The sequence below is a fragment of the Chiloscyllium plagiosum genome, chromosome 2 (assembly GCF_004010195.1).
Source record: "Chiloscyllium plagiosum isolate BGI_BamShark_2017 chromosome 2, ASM401019v2, whole genome shotgun sequence".
In the NCBI taxonomy this organism is placed as follows: domain Eukaryota; kingdom Metazoa; phylum Chordata; class Chondrichthyes; order Orectolobiformes; family Hemiscylliidae; genus Chiloscyllium; species Chiloscyllium plagiosum.
The window spans coordinates 9,794,488-9,806,228 of NC_057711.1; the positions used below are offsets into that span (position 1 = coordinate 9,794,488).

Sequence of the window (11,741 nt, forward strand, 5' to 3'; positions counted from 1 at the left end):
TGGGGGTGGGGATGGAGGTGATAGGTCAAAGAGGAGGGTGGGGGAAGGTAGCAAAGAGTACAATGGGTGAATGGGGGTGGGGATGGAGGTGATAGGTCAGAGAGGGTGGAGTGGATAGGTGGAAAGGAAGATAGGCAGGTAGGTCAGGTCATGGGGACAGTGCTGAGCTGGAAGGTTGGAACTAGGGTGAGGTGGAGGAAGGGGAAATGTGGAAACTGGTGAAGTCCACATTGATGCCCTGGTGTTGAAGTGTTCCAAGGCAGAAGATGAGGCGTTCTTCCTCCAGGCGTCTGGTGATGAGGGAGCAGTGGTGGAGGAGGCCCAGGATCTGCATGTCCTTGGCAGAGTGAGAGGGGGAGTTGAAATGTTGGGCCACAGGGCGGTGGGATTGATTGGTGCGGGTGTCCCGGAGATGTTCCCTAAAGCGCTCTACCAGGAGGCGTCCAGTCTCCCCAATGTAGAGGAGACCGCATCGGGAGCAACGGATGCAACAAATGATATTGGTGGATGTGCAGGTAAAACTTTGATGGATGTGGAAGGCTCCTTTGGGCCCTTTGATGGAGGTGAGGGAGGAGGTGTGGGCGCAGGTTTTACAATGCCTGTGGTGGCAGGGAAGCGTGCCAGGATGGGAGGGTGGGTTGTTGGGGGGCATGGACCTGACCAGGTAATCACGGAGAGAACGGTCTTTGCGGAAAGCGGAAATGGGTGGGGAGGGAAATAAATCCCTGGTGGTGGGGTCCATTTGGAGGTGGCACCACCAGGGATATATTTCCCTCCCCACCTATTTCCACTTTCCACAAAGACCGTTCCCTCCGTGATTACCTGGTCAAGTCCATGCTCCCCCAACAACCCACCCTCCCACTTTGGCACCTTCCCCTGCCACCGCAGGAGTTGCAAAACCTGCGCCCACACCACCTCCCTCACCTCCATCTAAGGCCCCAAAGGAGTTTTCCACATCCATCAAAGTTTTATCTGCGCATCCACCAATATCATTTATTGTATCTGTTGCTCCCAATGCAGTCTCCTCTACATTGGGGAGACTGGACGCCTCCTAGCGGAGCGCTTTAGGGAACATCTCCGGGACACCGGCACCAATCAACCCCACTGCCCTGGGGCCCAACATTTCAACTCCCCCTCCCACTCTACCGAGGACATGGAGGTCCTGGTCCTTCCCCACTGCCGCTCCCTCACCACCCGACGCCTGGAGAAAGAACGCCTCATCTTCCGCCTCGGAACACTTCAAACCCAGGGCATCAGTGTGGACTTCACCAGTTTCCTCATTTCCCCTACCCCCACCTCACCCCAGCTCCAACCTTCCAGCTCAGCACTGTCCCTATGACCTGCCCTACCTGCCTATCTTTCCACCTATCCACTCCACCCTCCTCTCTGACCTATTATTTCCATCCCCGCCCCCATTCACCTATTGTATTCTATGCTACTTTATCCCCACCCCCACCACCCTCTCATTTATCTCTCCACTCTGCAGGCACCCTGTCTCTATTCCTGATGAAGGGCTTTTGCCCGAAACATCAATTTTCCTGCTCCTTGGATGCTACCTGACCTGCTTTGCTTTTTCAGCACCACTCTAATATGGACTCTGGTTTCCAGCATCTGCAGTCCTTGTTTTTACCTAAAGAAATTGAGAGTTTGGTTAAGGAAAAGAAGGAAGCATATGTAAGATATAGACAGGATAGATCGAGTGAATCCTTAGAAGAGTATACAGGAAGTAGGCGTATACTTAAGAGGGAAATCAGGAGGGCAAAAAGGGGACATGAGATAACTTTGGCAAATAGAATTAAGGAGAATCCAAAGAGTTTTTACAAATACATTAAGGACAAAAGGGTAACTAGGGAGAGAATAGAGCCCCTTTGTGTGGAGCCGCAGAAAATGGGGGAGATACTAAATGAGTATTTTGCATCAGTATTTACTGTGGAAAAGGATATGGAAGATATAGACTGTAGGGAAATAGATGGTGACATCTTGCAAAATGTCCAGATTTCTGAGGAGGAAGTCCTGGATGTCTTGAAACAGGTAAAGATGGATAAATCCCCAGGACCTAATCAGGTGTACCCTAGAACACTGTGGGAAGCTAGAGAAGTGATTGTTGGGCCTCTTGCTGAGATATTTGTATCATTGATAGTCACAGGTGAGGTGCCGGAAGACTGGAGGTTGGCTAACGTGGTGCCACTGTTTGAGAAGGGTGGTAAGGACAAGCCAGGGAACTATAGACCCGTGAGCTGGCGTCGGTGGTAGGCAAGTTGTTGGAGGGAATCCTGAGGGACTGGATGTACATGTATTTGGAAAGGCAAGGACTGATTAGGGATAGTCAACATGGCGTTGTGCGTGGGAAATCATGCCTCACAAACTTGATTGAGTTTTTTGAGGAAGTAACAAAGAGGATTGATGAGGGCAGAGCAGTAGATGTGATCTATATGGACTTCAGTAAGGCGTTCGACAAGGTTCCCCATGGGAGACTGATTAGCAAGGTTAGATCTCACGGAATACAGGGAGAACTAGCCATTTGGATACAGAACTGGCTCAAAGGTAGAAGACAGAGGGTAATGGTGGAGGGTTGTTCTTCAGACTGGAGGCCTGTGACCAGTGGAGTGCCACAAGGATCAGTGCTGGTCATAAGAGGTACAGTTAGTAAGTTTGCAGATGACACCAAAATTAGAGGTGTAGTGGACAGCGAAGAGGGTTACCTCAGATTACAACAGGATCTGGACCAGATGGGCCAATGGGCTGAGAGCCAATGGCAGATGGAGTTTAATGCGAGGTGCTGCATTTTGGGAAAGCAAATCTTAATAGGACTTATACACTTCATGGTAAGATCCTAGGGAGTGTTGCTGAACAAAGAGACCTTGGAGTGCAGGTTCATAGCTCCTTGAAAGTGGAGTTGCAACAAGAAGGGATAGTGAAGAAGGCGTTTGGTATGCTTTCCTTTATTGGTCAGGGTATTGAGTACAGAAGTTGGAAGGTCATGTTACGGCTGTACAGGACATTGGTTAGGCCACTGTTGGAATATTATGTGCAATTCTGGTCTCCTTCCTATTGGAAGGATGTTGTAAAACTTGAAAGAGTTCAGAAAAGATTTACAAGAATGTTGCCAGGGTTGGAGGATTTGAGCTATAGGAAGAGGCTGAACAGGCTGGGGCTGTTTTCCCTGGAGCGTCAGAGGCTGAGGGTTGATCTTATAGAGATGTACAAAATAATGAGGGGCATGGATAGGGTAAATAGGCAAAGTCTTTTCCCTGGGGTCGGGGAGCCCACAACTAGAGGGCATAGGTTTAGGGTGAGAGGGGACATATATAAAAGAGACCTACGGGGCAACTTTTTCACACAGAGGGTGGTACGTGTATGGAATGAGCTGCCAGAGGAAGTGGTGGAGGCTGGTACAATTGCAACATTTAGGAGGCATTTGAATGGGTATATGAATGGAAGGGGTTTGTGGGATATCTGGTCGGCATGGACGGGTTGGACCTTAGGGTCTGTTTCCATGCTGTACATCTCTATTAGACTCTATGACTCTAATAGACAAAGATATTTTTAAAAAACAATAAATTATGCATGCTGGAAATCAGAAACAAAATCAGAAATGTCTGGAAAATCTTAACAGGTCTGGCAGCATCTGTGGAGAGAAAGTAGAGTTAACGTTTCAGGTCAAATGACCCTTCTTCAGTTCTGGATACAGTTCCCTTGCAATCTCTCAGGTCACTTGAGAGGTCAGAGATAAAGAGTTTATTACCTCACAAACAAAAGGCTATGTTTTGCAATGGAATGTTGCCTTATAACAGGACTGGGAATGTCAGAGTAGATTAGATGTTAATGTCTCCTGAGTAGACTTTACGCTGTATGTGCTTATCAAGAGTTGTGGGCACAGTGTGGGTGAAAGGTGGAATTGGATTATAGACAAATTGGTGAAGTGGGCAGGCAAATGGCCACTTTCGAAATTTAAATGGAGAGGAACACAAAGTAATTCATAGTGGAAGGAAGAATGCAGGAGATTGGAATAACCCCAATAAGGCCCATGGGGAATCACTGATTGGTCTCATAGAACATAGAACATAGAACAAAAGTAATTCATAGTGGAAGGAAGAATGCAGGAGATTGGAATAACCCCAATAAGGCCCATGGGGAATCACTGATTGGTCTCCCTGCGGAGCTCGTTGAGTATGGGTTCCTTTGATAACAGGCAATGACCTGCCTATTGGAACGCATCACCTGAGCCCTTTAGAAACAGCACTGCTGCTTTATATCCAGGCGAGATATTTTGTTCCCACTTCAGGAAGAGTTCATTATTGTCTAAGACCATACTAGACTAAAAATACCTGATCTCAAAGCTAAGCAGACTCAGGTCTGGTTGGTACTTGGATGGGAGATCATCTGGGAGTACCAGATGCAAAGAAATATGAGGGTCCTCCTATGGAACAGTCCTGGTGTCCCTACCCCCGGACTAGGAGGTCCAGGTTGAAGTCCCACCTGCTCCAGAGGTGTGGGACAATATCTCTGAACAGGTTGATTGGGGAAAAACGAGTTAAATGAAAAATAAATAAAGCAGGCCATTCCACAGGGGATACAGTGCTTTATTTCCCCCTCCAACTCCATCTGGATTTAGTCCCTTCCCTCTCTCCCTGCTTCCCCCTCGCGACTGAAGGTTTGCTTTGCCATTAATGGGCTTTGCTTGTAAATATCTGATTGGCTACATGGATGATTGCTGGTTGTGGTTAGGTGTTTACAAAGGGAAAACAGTCACAGTAATTTTGGTGATAGGAAGGTCACTCAGCTGTGAGTGGTAACACTGCTGTGTAGAAACAAAAAGGAACTGGCTAATCTGACTGTTTATTTCATAGAATCCCTACAGAGTGGAAACAGGCCATTTGGCCCAACAAGTCCACACAGACCATTCAAAGAGTATCCTACCCAAACCCATTCCCCTACCCTATTACTTTACATCTCCCCAAATGATGCATCTAACCTACACATCCCTGAACACCATGGCCAATTCACCTAACCCGCACATCTTTGGACTGTGGGAGGAAACTGGAGCACCTGGAGGAAACCCACGCAGACATGGGGAGAACGTGCAAACTCCTCACAGGCAGTCACCCAAGGCTGGAATCGAAGTGAATGGCTGTTCTCTTGTCCAATTAGCACCCTAGAATCCCTACAGTGTGGAAACTGGCCGTTCAGCCCAAAAGGTCCATTCCAACCCTCCGAAGAGCAACCCACCCAGAACTATTCCCCTGCTACTCTACATTCACCCAGACTAATGCACCTAACCTACACATATCTGAACACGATAGGCAATTTAGCATGGCCAATTCGCCTAACCTGCACATCTTTGGATTATGGGAGGAAACCCACACAGACACAGGGAGAATGTGTCCAACTCCACACAGACAGTCACCCAAAGCTGGAATTGAACCTGGGTCCCTGGTGCTGTGAGACAACTGTGGTAACCACTGAGCCATCCGAATTGAAATGTGACTGTTTCAGGGAGCAACTGAATCCTGAAAGAGTCTAAAGAGCTCTGAGGAAGGGTCACTGGACCAGAGAAGTTTATTCTGCTTTCTCTCCACAGATGCTGCCAGACCTGCTGAAATTTTCCAGTAATTTCTGTTTTGTTTCTGATTTCCAGGATTCGAAGTTCTTTCATTTGTTTTATTCAACTGAGTCTGACCAGGTTCTTATGCCAATTTGTCCCATGTCTGTAAAAGGTTCCCAATGACAGATAGCTCTTGGGGAATTGTCCTGTTCTTTGTGATGCTGGATTAAAACTGCCCGTGATCTCATGGAGAATGGACCCAAAGTCTTCAAGTGGATTTTGTGGAATCTGTTGATCATCCAACTGAGGTGGCCAGGCTGACATTGGCTTTGTTGAAATGGGGGAAGGGATTGAGAAAAGGGCAATGTCGTGAATAGGTAAAAGGTAAATACAGATCCCTCACTCATTGATATGAGATACTCACTCATTGTACCACACTTTGCGATATTGCAGTGCTCCCAGGACACGTGGTTGTCTAACATTATGTAGCACCAGGGTTTTTTATCACCATCCGGATTTCTGCAACAGATAATGGGATCATGAATCCCCCTGTTCTGTACTCTGTGTTTCACTGACCCCACAACAAGCCAAAATACAAAGTGAAATACACAAGGTGTGCCCAATGGAAGAGAGTGCTGGACCACACCCTGACCAACTCAAAGTATTTGACAGAGTACCTTTGAAGAGCAGTCACTGTTGTAAAGTAACAATCAAGGCAGCCAATTTGTGTACACAGCAAGATCCCACAAACACCAATGTGATAAAGACCGAGTGAACTGTTTTCAATGATATTGGCTGAGAGTTAAAAATAGGCCAAGGTACCTCCACTGCTCTCTTCCAACTATGACCTGAGAACTTGTGTGCTCACTTGAAATGGTACATACCACCCTCTGTTTAATCAGCCCATCCAATCCAAAAGCCTATGGATTAAACATCCACCGATACTACGCTGCTCAAAACATTTGCTTTGTCCTGTGATTGACTGGAGTTGTTCATCTGTTGAAAGCAGAACCCTGACAAGTCTCTGCTGATCAGCGGCAAATGGAAGTCCGTCCAGACAAATGTGAGGTGATCCATTTGGCAGGACAAACTAGGCAAGGGAATACATGATGAACAGTGGGACCCTGGGAACACTGAGGATCAGAGGGCCTTGATGTTTGTGTATAATGATCTCTTAAGGGAGCAAAAGAGGTCGATAAAGTGGTTAAGAAGGCTTTTATTAGCCAAGGCATAGAGTTTAAGAGCAAGAAGGTGATGCTGCAAGTGTGTAAAACATTTGTTAGGCTGCAGTTCAAGTATTGTGTGATTTTCTGGAATCCACATTATAGGAGGGATGTGATTACATTGGAGAGGGTGCAGAGGAGATTTACCACAAAATAGAACAAACAATAAAGGATAGTTCAGCACAGGAACAGGCCCTTCGGCCTTCCAAGCCTGTGTTGACACATTTTGCCCTTCCATTCTATAACTATCTTCATTTATAGGATCTGCATCCCTCTATTCCCTTCCTGTTCCTGTACTCATCCAGGTGCTTCTTGAACGCTGCTGTTGTGTCTGCTTCCACCAGCTCCTCTGGCAGCACGTTCCACCCTTAGTGTGAAAAATTTGCCACACACATCTCTTTCAAACCTGACACCCCCCACACCTTGAACCTGTGTCCCCGAATAACCCTGGCAAAATGCCTCATACTTTCCACTCTATCCATGCCATTCACAATCTTATAAACTTCTATCAGGTCACCCCTCAATCTCTTGTGCCCCAGTGAAAACAAATCCAGTCCTTCCAAACTTTCTTCATAGCTAAAGTCCCTGGTAAACATTTTCTGTACCCTCTCCAAACCGTCCTTCTGGTAAAGTGGTGACCAGAACTGTAAGCAATATTCCAAGTGTCCTACCTCTTCCCTCCACTCTTTACCCATAGCCTAGAAATTGGTGTTCTTTCCCGTATTTATCCAATTCCTTTTTGAAAGTTGCCACTGAACCTGCGTTGGTGTTTCGCTTCCTACCTGCAGTAGGAGTGGTCACCTAGGCCCAACTGGAGAGCTCCTTCCAGGCTACTAATGTTCAACTGATCATGCAGGAAGTCCTCATTCCAGGGTAAGCATTCAATACCCAAGGCACTCTCATCTTCAGGACCTTTATAAGACATCCCATTGCCCTCATAGCAGGTAGCATTCTTGTCTAAGAGAAATTAAAGAACTGTTAGACAATAAGACTAATGTCAAGATTGGGCAAGTCTTTGGGGCTGGAACAGAGGTCAAAGGTTGTGTAAGAACTTTGAGTTGACTCTTGGGTTGACTCTTGAGTCTCTGCCCTTGGTCAGGTTGGTGAAGGGGTTTGGGAGGGCGAAATTGAATCAGGCAGGAGAATGGGGAATGACGATCTCAGCAACTCTCTATCTCCACCCTGTTTACATTGAGCGGCAAGGCTCCAGGATGACCCCACTGTGAACTGAAGCCCTTATGTGGACAATTAATGCCCTCACCAAGCTGGTGGAACTTAAGTTCAATGACTAAAACCCATTAAAGAAAGCTAGTCTCAATAATACTGCCTGTGAAACGACCATCGATTGTCTCGTACCCGGTCACCAGACTTCACAGAATCAGAAAGGTGTTACAGTACAGAGAGAGGCCATTTGGCCCATAGTGCCTGCATTGTTCTATCCCCTAGTACCAATCTCCTGTCTTTTCCCCATCTCCTTGTGCACCATTTCTATCCAAACAACTATCCAATGCCCCTCTTGAATGGTTCAATTGAACCTGATCCCACCACATTGCCAGGCAGTGCATTCGACACCCTGAGTACTTGCTGAGGGAGAAACCAATTCTCATATCACTGTTGTTTCATTTGCACATCAATATAAATCAGTGCCCTCTCATTCTTGCTCCTTTTACAAGTGAGAACAGCTTCTCCTTAACTACTTTATGCAGCCACCTCATGATTTTGGAAACCTTGATCAAATCTCCTCTTACCTTCTCCTTTCCAAGGAGAAATGTCACAATCTATCCTCATCACTGAAGTCTCTCATACCTGGAAACACTCTTGTAAATCACTTCCGCACCCTCTCCAATGTAATCCACATCTTTTCTAGAATGTGGCGCCCTGAACTAGTTGCAATAGCCCAGCTGAGGTCGAACTAGTTTCTCATACAAGGTCAACATCTCCTCCTTGCTCTTGTCCTCTATGCCCCTATTAACAAAGCCAAGAACACCGTATTAGCTGCTGTCTTCACCTGTCCTGCCACCTTCAATGAGCTGTGAATCTATACACCTAGTTCCCTCTGCTCCTGTAGCCCCTTTAGTACCCATTTTTCTACATTCCTCCCAAAGTGTCACCTCACACTTCTCCACATTGAGCCTCACCTGCCACCTATCTGCCCACTTCTCCAACCTGTCAATGTCCTTTTGGGGTTCCACACTGTTCTCCTCACAGTTTACAATTCTTCCAAATCTTGTGACATCTGCAAACTTTGAATTGTCCCTTGCACACCAAGGTACAGATGATTAATATATTTCAGGAAAGTTACATATCACAAATTACTTATCTAACTTTTACCAGTTTGGATGGAAGGGCACAGATCCGAATGATTAACTCTTGTTTCTCTCTCCACAGACACTGCCATAATGAAACAGGCGCCCATTTGATTGGCACCCTGTCCAACACCTTAGGTGTCCACTCCCTCCACCATTGACACTCAGTAGCAGCAATTGTACCATCCACAAGATGCACTGCAGAAATTCACCAAGGCTCCTTACTCAGCACCTTTCAAATCCACAACCACTTCCATCTAGAAGGTCAAGAGCACATGGTAACATTAAGTACCCCTCCGAGCCTCTCACCATCCAGAATCCTGGAATTCTCTCCCTAACAGCATTGTGGTCTACCTGCAGTATATGGACTGCAGCGGTTCAAGAAGGCAGCTCATCACCACATTCTCAAGGGCAACTAGGGACGGGCAATAAATTCTGGCCCAACCAGTGGTGAGGCAGGGAGGGGCTTAGTGAGTGGAATGGTGAGGGAGGCAGGAAGAGGGGAGTTGTGAGGGAAGCAGTGAGTGAGGTGACAAATGGTAGTTAGGGAAGTGGTGAGGAAGGCAGAAACGGGGATAAAGAGGAGAAGTGAGAGGTGTATTGAGGGGAACGGCGAGGCAGTAATTGGGTAATGACCGATCGAGGAAGGGAGGAGGCAAGGGGGTAATGAGAGGAACAGTTGGCAGGAAAAGGTTGAAATGAGCAGTCAGGAGGGCAGTGAATAGCGAGTGTTGAACAAATGATAGGCACACAACAATTGAAGTAGACAGACTGGTTCCTAGGTTCCAGTTCCACCCACCTGATGTAATGGCACTGACTTCCTAGTGCAATGTAGAGGGCAGCAGGAGTTAACATACTCAAGTAAAGCACTTGTCCATTGGAAGAGCTTACCAATATCACAGTATTTCCCCGCAAAGCTAGCCCGGCACTGGCAGATAATCTCCTCTGCATCCTGGACTGCTCGGCACTGACCATCATGGAGGCACTGGTTAACCCTGCACTCTGAATGAGAATCGGTGAGAAAACACATGGCTGTCAGCACATTCCCCAAGGCACTGACAATAACCGATTCAGCCGGCAAAGGCTAGGTTTTACCAGGTTCAGAGTTTTCGTTTGTTGTGGGGAGGTTGTGAGGAGGGGGATAGTGTGGTGGTGGGGTGGGGGCCTGTGTAAGGCTTAAGGGATCCTTCTGACATTGCATAGCAATTAAGAAAGAGACTAGTTTAGGCATACACTTGCCATACAGAACATATAACTCACCAAATCTGAACAGTCGAAGCTGCTGCTTAGTTTATTGGTCCACTTTAAAAAAATAACCTACATTTATATAGCACCTTTCGCAACCTCATAAGACATGGAAACTGGAGTAGACTGTTTGGCCTCTCAAACCTACTTTTAATCATGTAGTCCCTACAGTGTGGAAGCAGGCCATTTGGCCCATCTAATCCACACCAACCCTCGGATGAGCATCCCACCTAAACCAACCACCCTTACCCTATGACCTTGCATTTCCCATGAATCCACTTAGTCTGCACATCCCTGGACTCAATGGGCAATTTAGCATGGCCAATCCACCTAACCTGCCCATCTTTGGACTGTAGGAGGAAACCAGAGCACCCAGAGGAAACCCACACAGAATCACCCGAAACTGGGATCAAACGCGGGTCACAGGCGCTGTGAGGCCACAGTGTTATCCGCTAAGTTACCGTGCTGCCCTTGTTCTGTCATTCAATAGGACCAAGCCAACCTCACAGCTCTCTGTGGCATTGATTCTCAGCCCTCTGAGAGAAGAAATCCCTCCTCATCTCAGTCTTCAATTGGTGCACCTTTATTCTTAGACTAAACCCCCTGCTCCTAGGCTCTCCCAGAGGGGAAACATCCTCTTGCAACAATGTCCAGACTGTCCCAAAGTGCTTTACAGCCAATAAAACACCTTTAAAATATGAACAATAATTTTTGTACATAACCATTGTTTAAAAAAAAGACGAATGTATCTTAGTTTGTTCTAAAGTCTCATTCATAAAGTCAGGAAGTATGGGATATAGGAAGATTTGGCTATCTGGATTCAGAATTGGTTGGCTGACAGAAGGCAGGGAGTGGGAAGTATTCTGCCTGGAGGTCAGTGTTGAGTGGGGTCCCTCAGGGCTCTGTTCTTGGGCCTCTGCTCTTTGTAGTTTTTATAAATGACTTGGATGAGGAGGTTGAGGGGTAGGTTAGTAAACTTGCAGATGACACAAAGGTTGGAGGTGTCATCGATAGTACAGAGGGCTAATGTAGGCTGCAGCGCGACATAGACAGGATGCAGAGCTGGGCTGAGAAATGGCAGATGGAGTTCAACCTGAAGGTCGAATGCTGAATATAGGATTAAAGATAGGATTCTTGGCAGTGTGGAGGAACAGAGGGATCTTGGGATCCATGTATCTATATCCCTCAAAGTTGCCACCCAAGTGATAGGGTTGTTAAGAAAGCATATGGTGTTTTGGCTTTCATTAACAGAGGGGGTTGAGTTTTTAGATTAGATTACTAACAGTGTGGAAACAGGTCCTTCGGCCCAACAAGTCCACACCGACCCGCCGAAGCGCAAGCCACCCAGACCCATTCCCCTACATTTACCCCTTCACCTAACACTACGGGCAATTTAGCATGGCCAATTCACCTAACCTGCAC

At 46.9% G+C, this 11,741-nt stretch overlaps 1 protein-coding gene across 1 annotated transcript in view; it reads right to left on the minus strand.

The window, feature by feature from the left end:
- Positions 1-11,741, minus strand: part of LOC122556670 (hepatocyte growth factor activator) — a 79,587-nt gene that overhangs the window by 15,064 nt on the left and 52,782 nt on the right. Inside the window, exons 12-14 of the mRNA XM_043703685.1 lie at positions 9,966-10,076; positions 7,551-7,725; positions 5,970-6,064 (exon numbers count right to left, since the gene is read on the minus strand). Of these exons, the coding sequence (XP_043559620.1) occupies positions 5,970-6,064; positions 7,551-7,725; positions 9,966-10,076 (381 nt within the window). The remainder of the gene's footprint in view (positions 1-5,969; positions 6,065-7,550; positions 7,726-9,965; positions 10,077-11,741) is intronic.